Here is a 24,957-nt window from a genome sequence, read left to right as displayed (position 1 = left end):
TTCATAGAAATCACAAGTAAACAACACGAATGTATGCAGATGTATCAAGACAAGAAACTGATTGTGAAAATATATAAGAAATACAAATAATCAGGCTGACAAACCTGCATCCACTATTGAGGGTTGTCGATTTAGGGTACTTTATAATAATTTATATCTCACCTTTTTATTTTATTTTATTTTTTCTTGTAATGTGGAGTATTAAACCGAGTGGAAGCATAATACCATAAACTACTCGTACTTATAAAGACTCTCTGAATAATATTACTTTGAATGGCTATTGTTTTAAACGATCATTTTCGTCACAAAATTCAACAGACACCCTGCAGAATTTACAAAACAATATGCTAGCAATGTTTCCCATTGGTGCATAATTGTTAAACAGAGAAGTTGTTAAATCACACAAGTTGTCTTGAATCATCTGGTTTTAAAACGCTTTCTTCAGGTATCTATAACACTCTTTCTGTTACACGTAATACATTCTTACCCTGAATTTGAAGGTTTTAACGTCCCCTATTTCATCTATGCCTTTCACGTTCCATTTACGGTTAAAAGGAATGGCGAGTACCTATTTGCAATTTTAATACAGAAAAATTGTGTATGTGTATTTGTTTTTGGGATGAGAGCTGGCCTCTGTGTATACGCGCATAGTTCAGCTATGTTTCTGGCTCCTGAAAACACATTTACTGTATGTACTTCTGATTCAGCTTGTATCATAAGACTATCAAATATTTTGTATAATATCGAGGAATCTTCAGAGTTGTGTCTGGGCTCCGCAATGACAGCACTTCTTGAGAAGAGCTATTCATTTTATTCCTTCTATTTACAATTCATTGACTCATTTTACTGACAAGGTTAACATAATTGCTGGGTTTTTCCCAGATTTCCCATCAAAGTGTTTTTTATTACTAAATCAAGTATTTTAAGGAGAAAGGATGCATCCACTCTTACCGCATGCGTGCGGGCGGAATTCCGCTCGTACGCTGAGATTTTGTAAAGCGCATGTTACGTGACGAGCTGGGCTCGTCATGAGCGTGCGAGGAGGCTTCCTCATGACGAGCCCAGCTCGTCATCAGCGTCGAAGGGGTTAAGAGGAAGAGAGAATTATATTAGACTGCCAAACAGCCGCCTAAATTGTATTTATCAACACAAATTCATGTCAACCCACTTACGTGGTCTTAACACTTTTAAAATATGGTATCGCCTTGGATACTTAAAATCAGGCATCTTGTAGGAAACTGGGTTACTTGTTAAGGGGGGTGAAACCCTCCTCAAACAAAAATCACGATTCTTGTCAGTGGGGAAACACAAGCAAACCCCAAATAAATCTGTGCTCAACCCTCTGGTAGCTTGGCACAAAAGTAGTCAGGCTAAGATGTAATGTGTAGTGTATTGATGCAGCTCTTCAAACTTCAAACAGTAATAAAGTGCAGGTACAACACAAGAAAAATCCCACACCAATTTTGAAAAATGGAGAAAAATCTAATAAATTAATTTACACTGAAATGACAAAAATCAAACCAGTAGAACCAGAGATAACAGTTCTAAATATTTAGGTATAACTAGTGCCTAGAAGCACGAAGTGCCACCTGTGGTTACCTGGTTACGCCAGACCAGTACAGGTTCAGGCCTACCAAGGTGGAGTGTGGGCTGCCTTAATTATGGTTGCAGAGAATTGCAAAACCCTCTGTCGAGGATGCATCGCAAATCCTCTGTTCTGATGATCAACAGCCTGTGAGCACGGTCCTGTTTCAAGAATGTGTCATGCAGCAGTGGTTCTAAGGGGCTACAGGCTGTGATGAAAGACCCTGCACCAAGGATTCATCACACTCCTGTGGTTCCGATGCAGAGCTGTGAGGAGATGCATCACGCTGCACCGCTTCTGCAAAAGACCACAGTTGGGCTGCCAGAGCACCTTTAGGCCCTCTTCCAAGGGTCTCGGACTAGGGTAGCACCACTTAGAGGTGCAGGACTCACAGCAGGCAGAGTTCAGGTGCAGGGTTCAAGGTGGTTGGAGCCTTTCCTTTGCCTGAGGCTCTGATCAGAAGGCCAGCCATCTATCATACTCTGGTGGCCCTGGGTTCAAGATGCAGGTCGAGTCCCACTCACTTAGGCATTATCAAAAAAAGGGGTGACCCAATAGGTACTGGACCTGGGTATGAGTCGTTATGAAAAACAGTGGTCCTAGACCTAATATTTAAGCTAGAACAAAGCAAGTCTATAGTCATAAGTTTCTTGTTTCGAGCATTCACATCAATTGCTCACAGTATTGTATCCAACAATAGACTGAAAATGCAACAACCCAAACTCACTTGTTGGAGAATAAAAGATTTTTATTCCACCAAATTCTAACATTAACTTTGTGGTTCATTTAATTTTAAGGAGGATGCTCCTAAGAACGTGCAAAAAAAAGGTGCTCAAGAATTGAAAAGGGTGAGTGAAAAGAGCAAAAAGTTAGTGATTATTTAAAAAAAAAAGGCAGAGTATTATAGATACAGACTGGTTCACTGATTCCAGTCACTTTTTTCTTGGCCACATTTAGCATTCAAACATAGTTTCTTATCACTAATGTAACGAAATACAATTCCATGTGTCGCACGTTTTCACAATTTAGGGATATGTGTGGTCCAAGAGGGGTTATGAGGGCGTCAATGTTTCGACCCGGCTTAATGCTTGGGGTGATTGGGGGCCTCAGTCTGCGATATGCCATTGTAACTGCAACTCTAAATGCTTAACATTGCCATTCTAACTGCAATTTCAAATGCTTTACAGTGCCTGAAGTGTACCCCTCATTGCTGGATTTTGTCCGTTATGCATCACGATGACTGATGTCCCTTGAGACGTCCTAAACCCGATTCAATTTACAGAGTTGCACCCGAATCGACTAGGTTAAATGCTGAATATTGCCTGCTAGGTAGTATTATTAACCAATGTCTGTTGACACTGTCCATGACTTCTAGCTTTTACACACTAACGGAGACTCCGGTGAAGTCTTTCTTCACTTGTCGTTCACCGGACTGATACCGGCGTGCACGCACGTCAGCGAGATGTATATTAACGTCCTTGCTACTACACGGGTATCTTGATTGATCTTGAACGCGGAGTGAAGATGCGCGTTGCCCAAGGTGAGAGACCTCCCTCTCCAGACCCTCTGCCCTTGACAAATGCCTAACGCAGGCCCCCATCCTTAATTAGATTCCTCTAACAAAGACATTTCTTTCAGCAGTGATCCCTCCGGCACGCTTGAAGAAGAGGAATTCACACTCCCTGTCGGGGTAAGTGCACAACCCTTACACCTCTCCAATTAGGCCTGTTTAGCACTATTATCTTGATTTTAATGGCAGCTCCTCTCACCCCAGATGAGGCCGCCACCATCCCGAGAGAATCCACTCATAAATAGCCAGTGATAATACTGCACCCTGGCAGTGACTACAAAAAGCACTCGTAATAGAAGAGAACCTTCCCTTCTGTATGGGGTAAGTTGCAGACGCCCCTTATTGACTTGTGAAACAGATACCCTTGATCCCGCTGGCTACTAGATTTTAATAACACCCCCTCCCCACACAGCTTAGGACGCTGCCACTGAGGGATTTGGTGAGCTTCATGATTAACCCTTGGAGATACCTGACGATGCCCTGCATCAAGTATTGACTACACTGATTGCCCTGATCTACAACGGGGTGAGTCTCTGACAGTGCTTTGTCAGCACAGTCTTTTTCATTAAATGTTTTAATTACTTGCACAACCCTGACACATCACTATTTATATTTAGGAGCTTGACACCTTACTGGTACTGAGGTTGTCCTCCCGTCCTGAAGAAGACCCGCAGGCTGAGGCCCCCAATCACCCCAAGCATAAACCCGGGTTGAAATGTCGACGCCCTCACAACACCTCTTGGACCACACATATCCTTAAATTGTGAAAACGTGCGACACATGGAATTGTATTTCGTTACATTAGTGATAAGGAACTATGTTTGAATACTAATTGTGGCCAAGAAAAAAGTTAAGTGAACCAGTCTGTATCTATAATTCTCTGCCTTTTTTTTTTAAATAGTCACCAACTTTTTGCTCTTTTCACTCACCCTCTTCAATTCTTGAGCACCTCTCTTTTGCACGTTCTTAGGAGCATCCTCCTTATGTACCATAAAGTGTCAAAAATTAAATGAACCTCGAAGTTAATGTTGGAAATTGGTGGAATAAAAATCTTTTATTCTCTAACAAGTGAGTTTGGGTTGTTTCATTTTCAGGCTATTGATTGTATACAATACTGTGAGCAATTGATGTGAATGCTCGAAACAAGAATTTTATGACTATAGACTTGCTTTGTTCTAACTTAAATATTAGGTCTAGGACCACTGTTTTTCATAACGAACTTTACCCAGGCCCAGTACCTTTTGGGTCACCCCATTTTTTGATAATGGTTACCTTGTGCAGGGATTCCTGCGAGGGTGTTTGTGTTAAATGTTTATGTTTGTTTTAGTACTGTCAAAAACCAACGGAGTGCTTTTATGCTGTGTACACTGAGGGAAGTCAAGTAGTAACTGCTTATTGTGAACATGTCCATCAAGGAAACACTCTCCTATAGTGAGGAATACATAGATCAATTACTTCGATTGTGATGTATTCCTATAGGTTCTGAATCGATCCCCCTATTCCTGACCCTATTCTGGTTAACAAACCAACAAGTTAACTAGCAGTCAGCCCATGAGGCAGCAAACCCCCATGATGCAGATACCGTTATCTGACGAAGCCACACTACGGCACAGGAACGTGTTATCTGATTAGGTCATAACGCTTGCGATCTAATTAGACAAGCGATATTCCTCCAGCCCCTGATAAGGCATACGGAGTTCTCTAAACAAATCAAACCTATGACAACCTGGAAAAACCCTGCGGCCATTGTTTTGATTTCACCGAGAACTTCAGCAAAAGAATGTGCTAACGACCAAGTCGTATGACATCCTTATTGACGTATCTATGTCCATCCTTACGTCAATCTCGGCACCTTAAAGGTATAAATATTACCGATATTGCGCTATGCAAACACACGCGGTAGTGACGAGACGGAGCAGCCATACTTGCCGAAGCCTAGAGCAGAGCAGACCCCGCTGGCGCAGCCCCGCCTTCCTGACGCGCTGAGAACGAGACGCATTGCTTTCTCCTGCCGAGAGATCCAGCACCGGCGCTTCCGGGTAGCCCTCGCAGGCAGCCTGGAATATCGAGACCAGAGAGAGAGATACCATCCCTCATTCATCCTAACTTCCAGGTACAGAACTGAATAACCCCTCACAGAGAATTCTTTAGTCAGTCACTTGGCAAAAACAAACTTAACTTAAACTGTAACTTTCTATTCCCGCCCACGCATTAGACTTAGGTCAGGTACACGGGGTAGGCGTATTTAGAAACACCAGTTGAGTACGTTTAGTCAAATGTATATATGTATGTATCTATTTTATCCATTTTAAACCTTCATATGGCTTAGAAACCATATCAATGTTTTTACAGTATTATTTTATACTTCTGCTTTTAATGTATGCACTTTACTTAACTATAAGTATTGCAATAATATCGATCCATTTCTCTTGTATGAGAAAAGAGACTGATCAATAAATAACATCTTTTATTGAACACGCCCGTCTCCTCCTTTTCTCTACAATCTGATGAGACTAAGAATGCACGTACTGACTGAGTAAAATAAATTGCCTTTTGTTCACACGACTCTCGAGATATACTCTTCATTAGGGGAGAGCAAAGTTGTCATGTTCTATGGTTGTCAGAAACTAAATCCCTTCTTGTCTAATCAGGGGAGTTAATTCTTTCCTGAACATTCGAGAAAGTTTCTAGTGAACTCTGAGCTAAGCTGGCAAACCCAAAACTTTAAGTCTAATATTGACAGTAGTAGACCTAGTTAACGTCTGGTCTAGGCCTATACTATTGAAGGTATTATTCCAATGCGCAGAGCCTATTGGGATGATAGGAACTACACTACATGGCGCCCAACGCGTTTGGAAAGGGCGATAAAACTAACGTAAGACATTTAGAGTAACTCAGTCGTGCTTTCTCACTCAGACCCCTTTTTCCCATAATACTCCAAAGACGTCTGGAGTGGGTGAAAGGTAATATCCTCCAAAACCTCGCAGGAGGGAACTCCTATGTATGGTTCTTGGTTTAGTCAACGTTGAAGGATACACTGTTCCAAAATATTGTGCATCTAATCTTTGTTTCCATAAGAAACCTGATCTGCAAACAAAAGAAATAACCATCCTGTCGGTAAAATGGACAGTGATGAAGAAAGAGAGGCAGTTAGAATAGCAACTGAACTCGCAGCAGCTGATGCTACTATGCAAGAAGCAGACCAGGATATAATACTCATCCCGGTCATCAAAAGGAAATCTATAACCTTAAAACTTATAGAAAATGGACTGACACCTAGAGGTGGCACAGTCATATTCGTAATTGAGGCACACGAATATCGGCAGACAGAGGTATACTATTCATGGATACATTTTCCAGCAGCAAATGCTGTAACAAAGTACTTCCACTATTATAAGATAGAGGAACCTCCTGACATTTACACTCCTTTCGAGGAGGTGGAAGTACCACTCAAATTTCAAGAGCATTTGCTCTTATTTGATGGCGCCCTAAAACATAATAATCACATCACCAGGCTCGGTCCTTTAGGTAGACCAGGAGCAACGTGGCCGGTCCTAGCCGGATACACACCACATCCAGACATCGAAAGAATGCCTGCACCAGAGCTTTTAACACAGCTAAAACAACTAATAAAAGTACACAGACAATTAGTCCAGTATGTGATGCGGACTTCAACAATTCAACCAGCAATTAAAATTCCACAGCTGACCCCTCACCAGGGGAACACAAATAAAATTACACCACAGAACATACAGTCCTGCCTAGGTAAAGTACCGGCTAAACGGGAACAAATACCATTCTGGCTAGCGCAAAAAATAACCCAAATAGAGGCGGTGTTTCCAGACACCACCCTGCTAGAAAAACACAGGATTCTGACTATCTGTCTTCCAATGGGAATCGCACCACACATTGAGGACTGTGACACTTGGGGTACAGTCTTTGCTTCCATTTACACAAAAACGCACGGTGTTCCATCCATTTCGGTAATACCAGATGTGCTAAAACAAATTCAAGACGAATATGGTCCAGAACCCGCTTTAACTCTTGGTATGAAATTACTGAAAGACTTCAAGCAGGTCTCGGCTATATTATTAGCCAACATAAAGGGAGAAGCAGCAAACGTGGCGATCCGCCAGAGGTTAAAAGAGACAGATATAGCAGACCAACCAGCTGAAATTGCCAGAATCATAGAAAAATCCTATGAAGAACTAGGTAGAGATAGTCTAGGTGGAATACCAGTAAAACCACAACTGATTGAAAGTCCGGAAAAAATATTTTTTAATAATAATTCAACATCACCAAAAAAGAACTGGGATGGAAACAAACAATCCAATCCTAAAGAAAAGAAATTCCAGTCCAGAGGAAGGTCTCCTAGGAGAAGGGAGAAATCTCCGAACCAAAGACACAGGTCACCTCAGAGTGACCCCTCTGGGAAAAGATATAACCTTAGAAATAGGGATAATATAAAAAAGCCTGATAGATATCAAGACATTGATACACGTCCCTCTCAATCTTTTCAGACTTCCTCGCAGAAATCGGAAAGAAGAGGACGATCAGAACAAAGAGAAGAGCACGCCAAGTCCAAAGACAAGGAACCTGCTCATCTAAAAAAGAAATTACAATTTCCAAAAAAGAAGGTAGCCAGTATCAAGGTAGTTAACAATGCCGAGAATACTGAGGACACAACTGAAAAACGGAGAATGGGCTCAGACAATGCTAGACAGCGCAGCAGAAGTGAGCATAGCTCGCAAAGTCCTTATGAATCATCTGGAGACAGTGGACACGAATGAATATCTTCAAGTGGAAACTGCAGACACCAGAGTTAGCAAACCTCACAAAATATACGAAATAACATTACGTATAGAGGGGGATAAGACTAGAAAAATAAGGGGACTATTTTGGGATAATCTCTCCAAGGGCTATGACATCCTTCTAGCCGAAAAAGACTGGCCACCAGAGTTTGTTAGGGAGTGCCCTCATGGCGAAGAAATAATTATGCCTGCCTTCTCAAATCATATCCCAATTCATAAAAAATACACACTTGCTAGAAAGTGGGCAGTAGCTCAAGCTCCTGCTTTATATAAAAATCACGTAGGATGGGATGAGGACTCTCCTCCTCACAAAATCCAGTTAAAATCACAACCTACTGCACAAAGACAGTACCCAATTAAGCAAGAAGCTAAAAAACAGGTAAAAGAAATACTAGATCAGCTAGAATACCAGGGGGTGATTGAAACTTGCACCTCACAAATGAACAACCCTTTGTTTCCGGTCTCCAAACCAGACAATTCATACCGTCTAGTTTTGGATTACCGACACCTTAACTCATGTTGCAAAACTTTTGCAGTGCAAAACTCGCATAGTGCTGCACTAATGAATAACATAGTGCGCAAAAAATACAAAACAACATTAGACATCTCTAATGGATTCTTTTGTCAAAACATAGCACCAGAGAGCAGATATTTGTCTGCGTTCTCAATAAATGGCACTCAAAAACAATTCTGTCGGTTAGCCCAGGGTTACAAGAACAGCCCGGGAGTATTCTCAGCGAGAGTAACAGAATTACTGCAAATATATGATAACAAAGCATTATCTTATGTTGACGACATTTACTTAACAGATGATGACTTGAAGACTCACTTGAAGAGAGTGAACACCATAATACTTGGGTTCGCAGCAGAGGGTTACAAATTCAACTTTAAAAAATCCAGAATTGCCCATCTGACAGTCCTGTTCTTAGGATATGAATTATCAAGTGAAGGCAAAAGCCTGGCTGACAATTTCCTAGAAAAATGTGCCGTACTCCAAGCACCAAGAACACTAAAAAACCTACAGTCAATTCTAGGCTTCCTAAATTTCGGAAGAACATACATTGCAAATTACGCAGAAAGGGTCAAACCCCTTTATGATCTAATTAAACCAGATTTTAAAAGAACCAATTGGACTAAAATACACACAGAAATTCTGAGATCCTTACAAACAGACATGTTAATTAAAACAAAATTAGAAACACGTGATAACACACGCAATCTTGTGATTCGAGTCATCCCAGGAAGATGCGGATTCACATACCTGACATCTAATGAGGGAGAAAAGGTACCAATTGCATTCAAATCACACTTGTACACAGAGGCTGAAAAGAAGTTCAGCAGTACAGAAAAAATTGTTCATGCAGTTCAAACCGCAATAGCTAGAGAAAAAGATAAAGCTGACGGTAGACATATCATAGTCAGAACAGCAGAACCAGCCTTTGAGGCATTAACAACACCATGTAATTTGCCAACAACAGCATTGAATCCAAAGTGGATACAATGGGTGAATTCAATCACAACGGACAAAGTATACTACTACCTTGATCCAGAACTAGAAGAGTTAAAAAATCTAGAATATATAAGAACATTCCCTCTGCCAATCGACATTCTGCCCTTACGACAGTACGCCTGTGTAATCTATACAGACGGACATGCTCAACCCCCCGTTTGGGGAGAACAAGCATACAACCCCACATGTGGGATTACAAAAGAAGTGTGGCGCGGAGGTAAACTAAGACCTCTATTAACAAAAACACACTCAGTAGAATCTAATTCAGAACAACAGACCGAAATAATAGCATTGGAAATGGCGCTAGATAATGCGGATCACGAATTCCCGACACTTATAGTGTCTGATTCATATTACTGCGTCAAATCATATAACAAGGATTTGCAGACATGGATTCAAAACGGTTACAAAGATGACAATGATGCACCAATAAAGCAGAAATTGCTCTGGGAACAAATAGCTCTTTTACAAAAAGAACTACCAAAGACTCACGTGACACACTCACTGAGTCATCAACATGATGGCGTTCACGTTGAAGGGAATTCATTGGCTGAAACAGCCACAGCGGCAGCCACTAAATCGGCTCCCGTAGTTCGAAAAAAGCGTACATTAAAATACATTGACGGTGAAACAGTGCTGGCGGTGAAAACGTCATCAAAAGGCGACTGCTCAGCGCTACCGATCAACTATCCACTCAATTATACATACATAATCGATGCAAACTCCGTCCCTTTTGCTCGAATCCCTGGAGTGGGGGATAGAGTGATTCCAAACATGGACAGGAGAAACTTGTTAATCGCAGATGCACATATGGGCGAGGGTCTCAGACACCTCAAACTAAAAGATTCTCTGGAAGAATTACAATCAAGGTACTGGTGGCCAGGCATGAGCCTGCACCACACCAGGTTTGTAAAAAACTGCCCAAACTGCAACAGAAACCGCAGTGGGGAGAGAAACAGTGTAATACCTCGTTGTTTCACTCCAGGAAAAATCAGGAGTAAAAAGCAAGGCTTGCGATTAACATATACGGGCTAGTTTCCACTTATAATGTAGATCACCAGCACTCGGCTGACGTCTGGACTGTTATACAAAGATTTGCGAGTCTAAATGGCATATACGCTAAGAGCATGCTACGTTTAACCATTGTTTTCACTCTAGCCCTCCAGCCTGAGGGGAAACATGGCCAAATGAGCATAGCACAGCGGGAATCTTCTCACTTCCTTCCTGAGGGATACGGGATGGTGTAAAGAAAAAACCAAGGCATAAAGCAATCTATAACGGAAAGGATATTAGGTTCGGGAGCTGGGTGGGTCAAACATCTAATAAGTGTCCAACGTAGTCTAAATAACCTGCCAAGAAATTCTCTGAAGGGATTCAGTCCGTACGAATTATTATTTGGAACTAGGATGTTGATCTCTGACCTTGATAGTCAGACTTCAGTGGTGAAAGAAAAAAGCTTTGATATCAAAGACCGTTTGGCTATTTTGCAGGACTTAAACAAAACAAGAAAAGACCTGAGCAACATAAAGTTGAAACAGCAGCCAACAACCACTGAAGAACCACCACCTGTCCCAGCAAAACCTGTCTGGATTCCAAAAGTCAGGGATCTAGTCAGGGAAAAGATCGCGGTAAAGAAGGAATTTGGGCCTTCTTACAGAAAAGCAGTTCCTGTCTTGTCTGTCAACGGGACAAGATCAGTTGTACTACCGCCGCTTGCTGGTAAAAAGGAGAACCGAGTTGTATCCATCGACCTGGTAAAACCACAATCATGTGGCCGATAACAAACAGTAGGCCAAGTGGACTCCCAATAAGTAGCAGAACACCAAGGTTTGCTACCAGTACAGAGGTCCTAACTAAGAGGTTCATCACATTTGAAACGCCTACAGAAGAACAACAAGGACTATGCAACAATGCAATGGAACTTAGACCTCTGAAAACCCAAATAAAAACTTTTAGCAGAGACACACCAATCTACAATGAAGTACCAAGCGAAAATGCAAGAAACAGTAATCCTGAAACAATTGGAACAATTGACAGAACTGCATCCGGCTACTTCATAAACTTCGATGATTCCTCTGAAGGCTTCAGTGAATCAAAGACACAGCCATCATCAAAAACCTTTAAAGATAAAGCTAAAGAACTTTTGAAACAACTGAAAGAAACATATCTGATTTCTCCATGGCTTGAATTTTGGGTGGGTTTTGGTGCATTTATCCTCATACTTTGGCTCATCATGATACTAACTTTTCTCTACAATCTGATGAGACTAAGAATGCACGTACTGACTGAGTAAAATAAATTGCCTTTTGTTCACACGACTCTCGAGATATACTCTTGATTAGGGGAGAGCAAAGTTGTCATGTTCTATGGTTGTCAGAAACTAAATCCCTTCTTGTCTAATCAGGGGAGTTAATTCTTTCCTGAACATTCGAGAAAGTTTCTAGTGAACTCTGAGCTAAGCTGGCAAACCCAAAACTTTAAGTCTAATATTGACAGTAGTAGACCTAGTTAACGTCTGGTCTAGGCCTATACTATTGAAGGTATTATTCCAATGCGCAGAGCCTATTGGGATGATAGGAACTACACTACACAATCTCAGGGTGGGACTAGTTTTCTAGGAGAAGCCACGGCTAGTATTGACATCACACTGAATGAGAACATTTCCAAATTTAGAAAGGCTTGAGAAAAAGTTGATTAGTACACGACTACACGGACACACCCTAGCCAAATACTTGCAATCTAACGTTATTCCTGTTGGGCTCAGAGTAAGGAATGAGCCTGCAATATTTGTAGACAACCCCAAATTTAAGGAAGGGTTTAGCTTAATGTCAAATAATTGTTCCAGGCACCGGATGGTGCTTGGAATCGAAACAGCAGTAGAGGAGGTTCAGCGCCTGCAAAAGAAATAGGCGAACTTAGAAAGGAAATTATTGAGGACAAAGCACTGATTAATGCGAAAGAGGCACTAGAGAGACTTGAGAGAACTATACGCGAGTTGATATTTACACCCAAACAACCAAACTCGACAAGGCGACACGGGACATAAACTCCTATGACAAAAACGTGACCTACCCCTATTTGCAAGAAGGATATTACCAAAGGGAGCAACCAGGCACATACTACAGTTGGGGCCACAGGGGGATATAGGAGATATACTACCTTCTCAGGTTCTTCATTAGACAGCAACTCAGGGAGTGACCTGGCACGCCCTAGCACTAGCACCAACACAGCAACCTCGGACACGGAGTATTCTTAGACTGACCAGCAACCTTTTTTAGAGGACCAATGGTGGGACCGGAGAGGAAGGGGGCGTCCCTGGGGCAGACCCAGGGGGACAAGAACACAAACATGGACATGGGGCAGGAGATGTGCCAGGTGACAAACAAAGTTCCAACAGGAGGCACACGGGGACATCCGCACCAGACGACAACACTACAGATGGTAGAACACACACATGAAAACCCTGTGATTAATTTTCTGATCATACCCTGACCCCAGATGAACAAAGTATTTTAGGCAAAGGCTTGTCATTCGTCCCGACCTCAATGCCGAACAACTTTAACCTAAAAGTTGAATTGCACCAATTTATTCAGAAGATAAGATTGAAACACTACTTTCTAAAAATCCCCTTTAACCCGACAATCACAGGGAGTGGCCTAAGACCACCCTCCAAATTTAACCCACCCACACACCTTATGCCAGCCAGAATTCTGGCCTATGAGCAAGTTGTGAAGCGTGACATGGAGAAAACCCTCTCAGAAAGACACTATGTGAAATACAACACTTCGAAAGCAGAACGTCAGACCCTGGTCACCCTCAAGAATAACACCTCCATAGTGATAAGGCCGACGGACAAGGGGGGTGTGATCGTGGTCCAAAATCGCGAAGACTATAAAAATGAGATACTTTCCCAACTTGGCATTATTGGTAATTATGAAAAACTGAGGACCGACCCTACGAAGGAACTCAGCAAAATGATCAACATTGTGACTCGCAAGGGGCTGGAGATTGGTTTTCTTAGCAAAAACAAATTAGAATACCTTAACAACAAACACCCAAGAATGCCTACTATATATACCCTCCCCAAAGTACACAAGAGAATGCAGGACCCGACTGGGAGACCAATAATCTCAGGTTGTGGTTCCTTGTTGGAACCACTCTGTAAATATATAGATGTGTTCCTTAGGCCCTTGGCAGAAAATACTACCACATACATCAGGGACACGATGCAAACAATACAACTGGTGGACCAGCGTCCATATGACCACAATACTCACCTACTGGCCACTATGGACATCATAGCACTTTATACCAACATCCCGCAGGATGATGCCCTGAGATGTATGGAAATGGATCTGGACCTACGTCCGGCTCCCCATAATGTACCAACAGAGTTCATTATTGAACTACTCACGATCGCCATGACCAAGAACTACTTTTGTTTTCAAGGCCAACAATATGTCCAAACCAAGGGCATAGCGATGGGGGCTAGCTTTGCCCCCAACCTAGCGATCCTTTTTATGGACGCATTTGAACGGGCACACGTGTTGAATGACTCTAATCCATATGCTGAATGCGTGGAGCTATGGCGGCGTTATATCAACGACGTGCTCATCATATGGAAAGGAGATGAGGAAGCGCTAAATAACTTTCATAACTGGCTGAATTCTTGCTCACCAGACATTCAGTTTACACTTGAGTATAACAGATCTAAAATAATTTTCTTAGATATAACAATAAACGCTGAGGATGACACATCAGATACAGGTCTATACAGAAAGAGCAGCGAGCGTAATACGCTCCTACGCTACTCTAGCCACCATCCATGCAACCTCAGGGATAATCTCCCTTTCGGGCAATTCCTGAGGTTGCGTAGAAGCTGCTTCAAAAAAGAGGACTTCTTCACCGAATCAGTGGGCCTCTTGGCACGCTTGATCGAAAGGGGATACCCTATTCGACTACTGAAACAGGCACAGAAGCGGGCGTGGCAAAATCATAGGGAACATCTCCTAGACCCCAGAGACAGAAGGAAGGACAGCGAGGACAGGTTGGTGTGTGTCACCACCTTCTCTACTAAGAGCAACACAGTCAAAAAAATTATCAATGAGCACTGGCACTTGGTGTCAGATGAACTTGGTAATAAACCACCACCATTGCATGTTTTCAAAAAAGCACAAAACGTGAGAGACCATGTAGTGAAGTCACTATTACCATTCACTCCTACCATTAGCCAGATGGTTTTATGGGGAATTCCACCAATCAAAGGACACACGAAATGTGGGCAGTGCAAGGCATGTCCGATGGTAAAAGAAGCCACACGATTCACACATAATGACCTGATATATGAATTACAGGAGCATAGTAACTTTAACACCGCAGGGGTCTTATATGCAATCATTTGTCCATGTAACTTCATGTATATAGGGCAAACTATCCAGAAAGCTAAGTGCTGCATTTTGCAGCATTGCAGCCGCATCAGATATCAGACCCCGGGGGTACCTTTGGTGGCCCATTTCACCAGATTTGGACACAAACCTGACAGCATCAGATGGTGGGTGATAGAAAAGGTCAAACCCAACCCCAGAGGTGGAGACTTTAATAACATTCTGAGCATCCGTGAATTCCTTTGCATACACATGTTTGACACCATTAGACATGGACTCAATGAATATGAGGAATTAAGCAAACAAGTTTCTATCTTGAATAACGGCTAGGCCAATCACCGGCCACCGTATCGAGCCTGGGGTAGTGAGAGCGTCCACATGTCTGCAAACAGTACTGAATTATCTGCACCCAAGACTCCTACACTGTTTGCACCACATGTGGTGGTACTCATGGAGACTGCCCACCGATCCATTCACACTCTCTACAGGCACCAAGTGGGTCTGAAGTTAACCGGACACCGATTGTGCCCAGACCGCGCAACCTTGGCTTGGTCTGAGGATTAATTATGGGTTACCCTAGCCCATGGGAATTACTGATGCAATACATACCAGGGCCTCAATATACGTGGGTACGCCTTAAGTACATCGCAATAGAATGCTTTTACACGCACATTATGACCTCTGTAGATGTTTGTACAATTGAGTAAAATCAGCCTGTAATTTAATCGGTTTACCTCTTGTGCGTACATGGCCAAACATGCATCAATACAAATGCCTTAACACAATATTACTGTCACTGTAGATGTTTCAATAATTTTGCAACGCCACTTCCTAACGGCATGTATGTAATTTGTCTTATATGCATTATAACTCATTATATCCGATATGCCATTGTAACTGCAACTTTAAATGCTTAACATTGCCATTCTAACTGCAATTTTAAATGCACAACAGTGCCTGAAATGTACCACTCATTGCTGGATTTTGTCCGTAAATCACCACGATGACTGATGTCCCTTGAGACGTCCTAAACCCAATTCAATTTAAAGAGTTGCACCTGAATCGACTTGGTTAAATGCTGAATATTGCCTGCTAGGTAGTATTATTAACCGATGTCTGTTGACACTGTCCATGACTTCTAGCTTTTACACACTAACGGAGACTCCGGTGAAGTCTTTCTTTACTTGTCGTTCACCGGACTGATACCGGCGGGCACACACGTCAGCAAGACGTATATCAATGTCCTTGCTACTACACGGGGATCTTGATTGATCCTGAACGCGGAGTGAAGACGTGCATTGCCCAAGGTAAGAGACCTCCCTCTACAGACCCTCTGCCCTTGACAAATGCCTAACGCAGGCCCCCATCCTTAATTAGATTCCTCTAACAAAGACATTTCTTTCAGCAGTGACCCCTCGGGCACGCTTGAAGAAGAGGAATTCACACTCCCTGTCGGGGTAAGTGCACCCCCCTTACACCTCTCCTATTAGGCCCGTTTAGCATATTGTCTTGATTTTAACGGCAGCTCCTCTCACCCCAGATGAGGCCGCCGCCATCCCGAGAGAATCCACTGATAAATAGCCAGTGATAATACTGCACCCTGGCAGTGACTACAGAAAGCACTCGTAATAGAAGAGAACCTTCCCTTCTCTTTGGGGTAAGTTGTAGATGCCCCTTATTGACTTGTGAAACAGAAAGCCTTGATCGCGCTGGTTACTAGATTTTAATGACACCCCACCCCCACACAGATTAGGATGCTACCACTGAGGGATTCGGTGAGCTTCATGATTAACCCTTGGAGTTACCTGACGATGCCCTGCATCAAGTATTGACTACACTGACTGCCCTGATCTACAACGGGGTGAGTCTATGACAGTGCTTTGTCAGCACAGTCTTTTTCATTAAATGTTTTATTTACTTGCACAACCCTGACACATCACTATTTATATTTAGGAGCTTGACATCTTACTGGTACTGAGGTTGTCCTCCTGTCCTGAAGAAGACCCGCAGGCTGAGGCCCCCAATCACCCCAAGCATTAAGCCGGGTCGAAACATTGACGCCCTCATAACCCCTCTTGGACCACACATATCCCTAAATTGTGAAAACGTGCGACACATGGAATTGTATTTCGTTACATTAGTGATAAGAAACTATGTTTGAATACTAAATGTGGCCAAGAAAAAAGTGACTGGAATCAGTGAACCAGGCTCTTTCCTGTAGGATTACAAGGTGCTCGGTTCTTCTTCATAAGCTAAGGCCGTTTTGGAGCGTACTTCAATCCGGCGACTAGCACCCTCTAATCCACCCATCCGCCCCCCAGAGCGACCCAGACTTTGACGCCATGGCCTCTGTATCCGAGCTGTCTTGTATCTATGCTGCTCTTATACTCCACAACGACGATGTGCCTGTCACGGAGGACAACATCAATGCCCTGATTAAGGCGGCAGGAGTGTCGGTGGAACCTTTCTGGCCTGGTCTCTTTGCAAAGGCTCTTGCTAACATTGACATTGGAAGCCTGATCTGCAATGTAGGAGCTGGTGGTGGAGATGCCCCTGCAGCTGGGGCTGCAGTTGCTGCAACAACTGCAGCTGCTCCTGCCGAGGACAAGAAGAAAGAGGAGGAAAAGAAGGTAGAGTCTGAAGAATCTGATGATGACATGAGCTTTGGGCTTTGTGACTAAATGGACATTAATCAGACATTTAATAAAGTAAAAAAAAACAAAGTGAACCAGTCTGTATCTATAATTCTCTGCCTTTTTTTAAAATAATCACCAATATTTTTCTCTTTTCACTCACCCTTTTCAATTCTTGAGCACCTCTCTTTTGCACGTTCTTAAGAGCATCCTCCTTATGTACCATTAAGTGTCAAAAATTAAATGAACCTCGAAGTTAATGTTGGAATTTGGTGGAATAAAAATCTTTTATTCTCCAACAAGTGAGTTTTGGGTTGTTGCATTTCCAGCCTATTGATTGTATACAATACTCTGAGCAATTGATGTCAATGCTCGAAACAATAAACTTATGACTATAGACTTGCTTTCCTCTCACTTAGGCAGCAGAGTAGGAGGGTAGCAGAATAGCAGTCCTTCTTGCAGCAGAGCAGCACAGCAGTTCTTCTGAGTCTTGCACTGGTCCAGATTAGTACGTATACTTGGGTCTGAGTGTCCAATATTTATACCTGGTGCCAGCTTTGAAGTAGGAGAAGTTTCCACACCACAGGTGTTTGGAATTTTCTTCCTCCCTGCCCTGGCCCCAGTTGTCTGGGGACACAGAAAGACTTGTATGAAACCCTTTGTGAGTGTGCTGAGTCATTGTAATGTCCATGTGGGGTGGGTGACAGCTCCATTCCTCCCATCAAGTCAGAGACGAATGTCCCATCCTACCAACACCTATTTGTCTCACTGTCTGGGAGCAATAGAAAAAGACCAACTGCAAGCTACATCTAGTCATGTGGCCCAGGATACAAGCTGCAGGCACCAACTGCGTGGGACCAGAAAATGGAATCTTTCTAAAAGAGACAATTTCAGAATTATGACTTAAAATCCAACTTTACCCTTAAAGAGGGTTTTAAATTACAATTCTTCAGAGACCAAACATGAGATTCCACCCTGAACCCAATTGGAAATGATCACTAATTAAATGTAATATGGTACCCAAAGCTATCCTATGGGAGAGATAGGCCTTAAAGTAGCATAAACAAATATAGGAATTTTTCACCACCAGGACATGTAAACGTTCATGTTCAACTTTTTAAATAAACTGCACCCTTCCCTATGGGCTGTTTAGTGCTTACCCAAGGGGTTACTTATCTATATATTAAAAAAATAAGGTTTAGATCTGGCAAAATATTTGTTTTGCCAGGTCTAAAAGGCAGTTGAAAACAGCACACAGGCTGCAATGGTAGGCCTGGTACATGTTTAAAGTCCTACTTAAGTGGGTTTCACAATGAGTGCTGCACAGCTACTAGTAGCATTTAATGTACAGGCCCTGGGTACAAGTAGTATCCTTTTACTAGGGACTTACAAGTAAATTCAATGTGACAATTGAGTGTAAGCCAATTTCACCATGTTCTAAGGAGAGAGCACAAGCTCTTTGCCACTAGTTAGCAGTGGTAAAGTGTACAGAGCCCTATAGCCAACAAAACCTAATTCAGCAAATACAGGAATAGTATGGCAAAAGGTATGTGAGAAGACCACCCTAAGGCTGATAGGTCTAACACATCTGTTACACAGAACACACACCCTCATTCATAAATGGTGTCAAGCTACATCCTCTGATTCTCCATATAGCACATTGAGTGTCTTTCCAGCATTTAGTCGCAAAGATAGTTATGTCATGCTCCCCCATCTAAATTATGTTACATAGTGTCAGTGAAATAAAAAAAATATATAAAAAATAAGAGAGGTTTGACTCAACAACTTTTTAATGATGTTCCTCTGCACACATGATAAAAAACGTGCAAAGGTTTACATTGGAGGCTCCAGATTTCATAAACTCAACATGTTTCTGTTTCTTATTGATTGCTACATTCACTAACTCCATAAATAAAGCTGATCGCCTGTTATGACACTCGCTGTAGTCCTCGGTAGTAAGTCTATCCACCACATTAATTTATTCAATAGTGTTGTGCACCCTTCTGAAAAATGTAAGCAAATGGTGTTCAATAGCTGATTACCACTGATCGACATTCTCCCATTTGGTAAACATTAATAGGATCTCAAGACTTATTAAATAAACATTGCATTTGTGATCACAATCAGTCATATGGGTTGTCAACTCTCCATAGATTTCCAGTTAAAACTCTTAATGACCTGAACATTATCTTGCATTTGTTTTGACAGTTAATGGATCACCTGAAAGCTGGAATTGAAGATGTGTGTGGACACTGGGGCCACAATCAATTAAAAGAAAAGTAAGTAGTACCTGCATTTTGTAAAGAAGAAAAGAATGTTTCTACAGCATGGCAGAACGTTACTGTTACTTGACCCCCGATTTACAATTTTGAGAAGAAAGCTAGGCCTAAACCCAAGCAAACCTGTTTCAATAGTTTGCACTCTTTTAATCCTTCCCTGCACAAAATTCCAAACCAAGCTCTTCTTCGCTCATCAATTTTAATTGAGGTATTTTTCTGAAAATGTTTGGGCAGAGTTGTCTCAAAAAGATAACATAATATAACTTCAAGTAAAGAGAAAATAAAGTTGGGTAAGGCACAAAAAGCGATAGCAAACATCTTTGCGAGTGTGAAGAAATGAGTGAATGAAAAAATAAAGGGTGTGAGTGAAATACAAATAACCAAAGAGACAGAAAGAAATAGAAAGACAAAGGAGTGACTCAAGATATGGTAGGGGGTGCTACAGGATCAGACAGCACTTCCACTAAGCAACGTCAAAACAGCTGAAATAAAAGTGTTGTATCTTTATTATTTGATGTCCTAGGCATGTTTAATTTGGCACTTCCTATGTATTCTCTTGCAGCAATTAAGTCATTTTATTGTATTTGTTGAGAGCATGTGTCGGAGCTTGCCTGAAGGGTTTGATGAATTATAGACAAACTAGAAATAAGCACAATGAAAATGGCACTGCTGCAACTGTATTTCTTTTTAGAATCGTTGTACAAAGAAGCAAATACAATCTGGCATTATTAATATAATATGATTTGAATAGTCAGCAGAACTATGGTTTGTTCCTTCTTCCATTGTATGATTTGACATCCTGGACATATAGTATTTAAAAAATGATTGAAGTTAATTTATTTACACATTCAAGCACTGCCCTTTCTACAAATCGAACTCTTGTTTTACCTGACAGTTTTTCATGTGCAGCTCATTGTCACTTTTTCTTGAAACTACCTGCCTTGTGTGCATTTTGCATGCCTGTTTGCATGGGTGTTATCATTCACAAGCAAACATTGCGCTCAGAAAGTGCAGTTTCCAGTGAATGTAAATTAACTGGGAATTGATTGCAATGGAAAGCTTACCTTGTAAGCATTTCTTATCAATTTTGGATCTCGCCCCAACACTTCTGAGAACCGTTGGCCCACAGACCTTTGTTGTAGCCTGAGAGGAAGAGGGATTGACAACAATCTATATTTTAAAGTACAGTGTGATCATTAGAATCACACAAGGAAAGATCGAGTCAGTAACTTGTTGTTAAAAGGTTTATTACAAACTGAAAGCCAGACTAATATAACTCAATCTCAAAAGCATAGTATAAAAGTATAGAATAACCAAAGGGAAACCAAAGGGTCTTACAATATTGGTCCTCAGCAGTAAAGAGCATATAAGTATCTCAGTAGTGGCAATACATAAAATAAGAAAAATAATTTAGTGACTCTTCGGATGGTTTTGATCCTTCTCCAAAACATGGAAAAGATTTTCAGCATCTATTAAACCCTACAAAAACCTAAGGATAGGGGAAACCCTATGCAGCAAGGCAGCAAGAAAGGTATCCGCATCAGAACCTCTGTACAAGTTCTATAAGTAAGGAACCATATACAGCATGAAGCCACACAATCAGAAATGTCAAGAGAGGTCTGTACCTCTCCAATTCTCAAGGGCATCTGACTAAACACAAGGCGGGTTCCCTAATTAAAGTGCACAAAGCACATTCGAAAAACATGAACTCATACACACCGTAATATGTTTTCCAGTTCCCATAAGAGAACTTGGCGCTTTCAACACTACTACCATATTCCATTAGCCACTTCCAAAGCATCCTTGGTTTCTCCCTTCCTCTGATAGTACAAACTGGTGACACTCCCTTTGTTCTTCATTAAAATCATTTGACCTTGTCAGCTCTTCCTCACCTCTCTTTATCTCTGAAATACAATGTGCTTTCCACTAACTAACAAATGCTTTTGGTCTGCACCTGCAAGAGGTGAAAAAGATGCAGAAAAGCAACTTTCATGTTAGTATTAAGTGTCTCGACTGGAAGCTTAAGGCCCACAATCATACTAATTTAACAAATATTTTAAAAACATTTTCATACTAAAGCCTACATATAATCCAATTAATGAAATCTTTAATAATGAATCAAGTTATATCATACAGTACTCTTAAATGTGGCACAATCACCATTACATGTCATTTTAAACAAAAAATTACAACAGCTCACAATTTTGAAAAGGAAGCAGTAATACACATATGATTCGTTCTCAACAATCCCTGGAGAATGCACTGCATTAAATGAATTTTAGCACACCACCTTACAATCTAACCAATAGAAGATTAATATTCACATCCAGATGTTTCTGAAAAGGAAAATTTTAATATGCACACACATATATATCAAAACACACAATAGATGCACTTCTATACCTTCAGTCGACCATGCCTCTTTAAGAATTATTGTGTCACACAAGTACATAAGGCCAAGTGTAAGTACATATATATGTGGCCTAGCCAATCGTAGGATGATGGAGCCAAAATTATGCTACTCATATCCTCCCTCTGTTGGTGATCAAGCCATCACAGATTGCAATTGCATCATTATCAGATTAGACCAAACGAAACCCAGTGGTATTGAACATCTTTCTTCTAGTCTCCTCCAGATGATTCATGTCATCATAATGAGAGCTCTGTGTCAAAAGATATCGGGGGCATTACCTGGTCGCAGGAACTGGCGCTTTGTCTGTCCCGCTGTTGGTCTTTCTACCACTGCTGCACTTGGCCATCAGCGCAGCGCGGTCAATCAGGGGGACTACAATCCCATGAGCCCTTGCGGCGGAAGCCGCCACCGCCTACACCGCACCCGGAGGCGCTCAAAAACACGCGCGGGTCACACCGGGTTAAGCCCGGCACAAGGGCGGGGCCGTCTGCGGCCATCAGAGGCCAGAAGAGGCTGGGCTGGGGCACCCCTCTAACCCATAAACTTGGACATAAAGTAAGCTGAATTTTTCTCATATGACATTGAACTAAAGACCCTGTTGACCGCGTTATTCTCAAGTGGTGAGGGGGGATACCCTCGGAGCGCTTAGTGGACATATTACAGGATGCATTGTTGACGTGAGTGTCCGTGTCAGCTATAGCCTTATCTGTAAGATTAAACCATTTGAAAACGCATAGTGAATCATAAAGTTTCTAAAGGAGCGTGTTCTTCATTTAGGGCTATGACGTCCAAACAAAGCAGAGTAGGGCAGAAGGCAGGGGTGGGAGGAAGTGTGGTAGGCATCTTGGACGCCTTCTTAGTTAGAGCTGGTTCGGAGCTCCAGCATGAAATAATGCTAACAGAAAAAAGGCTGTCGCTAGGAGTCTACGCAGCTCAAAAAAGATCTTCAATGGGTAGTATTCAATTAGCTAAATCACCAGTGATAGCGGTTCAACCCATAAGCCTCTTAAGTACTGGCCCCGTTGATCAGTTACAGGGGGACGGGGGGAAGTAGTGCTAAGTCCAATTATGGACTCAAGAATTGGGCGCAACTCTCGGTCATATATAGATAAAAGGGAAGCTTGTGGCACCAGGTCAACGAGGCCGAAAAGGCCCGCCCGGGAATGTATTAGTGCTAGTGGAGGCATGGGGGAGCCTTTAACCAAGCGGACAAGGGGTGGCCTAGCAACTCGGTCTCAGAAAAAGACCAAAGGGAAAAGTAAAATTCAGAAGGAGAAAACATCAGGTACTGCTGATGTTGGGGAGGACCAGTACCAGGTTGCAAATTTTGATGCTAATAATTCATGTAACTCAGGGGGTAACCAGGCCTTCTTGGAGTGCATGGAGTCACTGATATCATCTATTATCACCCCCTTTTGGACCAAGCTTGAGGCCATTGAGGATAAAGTCACGAGCTTGGTAAGGGAAATCGAAGTAAGAAATAGCAATGACCAACAGGATGTAGGGGGAGGAAATGTACCCACTATCCAGCCAGGGAACATAGCGACAGGTGAGATTCGGGGCAAGCAAAAAACCATCATAGCTACTAGCCATCCGATTGCAAGAAAATGTGCTCCCAATCACTTAGCGGCGGATGGGAGTTTGCATTCTGGTGGCCAGGCTTTGCTACCCGGTAACTCACAGCAAGATATAGTACAGCAAATTCATCAACATCCTCTGGGTGTACAACCCCTGCAACCCCCAAGTAACCAGCCCGGGACGGTGAATGTCCCCACAGCAGGGCAAGGTTGTAGGCAGGTCAGACAACCCCATAAGATCAGTTATTGATTTACCGCCAGCCGAGGGCCCCCTGGTTGTAGTCTTGGCAGGCGTTCCTCCATTGAGATCAGACCAAGCTGAAACGTGGTCCCAGCTAAAAGATAAATCTGTGGATTGGCTCACTAAACATAAAGGCTTTAGTCCATTCCTATCGAATGACATCTTGATGGTGCGCAGAGTGGCATGGATTGGCAATTCACAGAAAATGATAAGGGTGGATTGTGTTATTGTTAATTTTAGAAGACCAGAATTTGCCCAAACAACCCTTGAAGCACGAGATGATTCCTCAATTACTACTTGTATTGCAGCTTTACCATTGGGCTACTTTTATAGGCCCACTGCAAGACTACAAGGGGGGATTACTCCGTCTATTCCAGTTTTAAACAGTTTTGAGGCTCTGTCCAATTTAGATGAACAGGGTTGACTGCAGGATAGGGACGTCATTGTGGTACGGCAGCCAGCAGCGGGGCATTTGGCAGAGGGGAAGCCCCTGGCCATGGTGCCTGACATTGAAGAAGAGGTCGTCCGCCAGCTGGCACCACCAAACCCAGTTAACATAGTAGCCTTGGAAACAAAACACACAGGGCATACTGTATTTGAGAATAAGATAGAGATCCTATCATGGAATATTGCCGGACTGCGGTCGAAAAGAGGGGATATAAACTGGGAGGCCATTCTGTCAACGCACCATATTATTGCTTTGCAGGAAACCTGGGACGCTAGAGAGCCTTACCATTTTGATGGTTATCTTTCTTTAGCAAAAATGCTGAACCATCTGTAATGGGGAGATCGAGGGGGGGTCTCTTGTTATTATTCAGCCTCAAATTATTGTACAGACCAGAGCTGGTAGCGACAAGTTCCCCAAATATTTTAGCTGTTAAACTTGTTGGTGAAAATCTACCTGCAATGTTAATGGTAAATTTTTATAATTCCTTTACTAGGAGAGATGAATTG

General features: G+C 42.2%; 2 protein-coding genes across 3 annotated transcripts in view; both read left to right on the top strand.

Annotated features, from left to right (window-relative positions):
• The window catches only part of LOC144773862 (sodium/hydrogen exchanger 4-like), a 513,028-nt gene that overhangs the window by 253,047 nt on the left and 235,024 nt on the right, over positions 1–24,957 (top strand). Inside the window, exon 7 of the mRNA XM_078658947.1 lies at positions 19,702–19,772. Within this exon, the coding sequence (XP_078515073.1) occupies positions 19,702–19,772 (71 nt within the window). The remainder of the gene's footprint in view (positions 1–19,701; positions 19,773–24,957) is intronic.
• Positions 17,070–17,541, top strand: LOC144771900 (large ribosomal subunit protein P1-like). Of its 2 annotated transcripts, XM_078656137.1 has the most exons (2): positions 17,070–17,273; positions 17,349–17,541. In XM_078656137.1, the coding sequence occupies exons 1-2, from the start codon at positions 17,203–17,205 to the stop codon at positions 17,539–17,541; spliced, it is 264 nt and encodes an 87-aa protein (XP_078512263.1). In that variant the 5' UTR covers positions 17,070–17,202. The 2 variants fall into 2 exon arrangements, with proteins under 2 accessions (XP_078512263.1, XP_078512262.1); XM_078656136.1 differs by having other exon boundaries at positions 17,070–17,541.

This window comes from Lissotriton helveticus, chromosome 8 (genome assembly GCF_964261635.1).
Source record: "Lissotriton helveticus chromosome 8, aLisHel1.1, whole genome shotgun sequence".
NCBI lineage: Eukaryota > Metazoa > Chordata > Amphibia > Caudata > Salamandridae > Lissotriton > Lissotriton helveticus.
Note: the sequence above shows the minus strand (reverse complement) of the source record. Positions and strands in the feature narration are given on the sequence as shown.

Coding starts and splice junctions, on each gene's coding strand:
- LOC144771900 (XM_078656136.1), top strand. CDS start 17,203: ATGGCCTCTGTATCCGAGCTGTCTTGTATCTATGCTGCTCTTATACTC.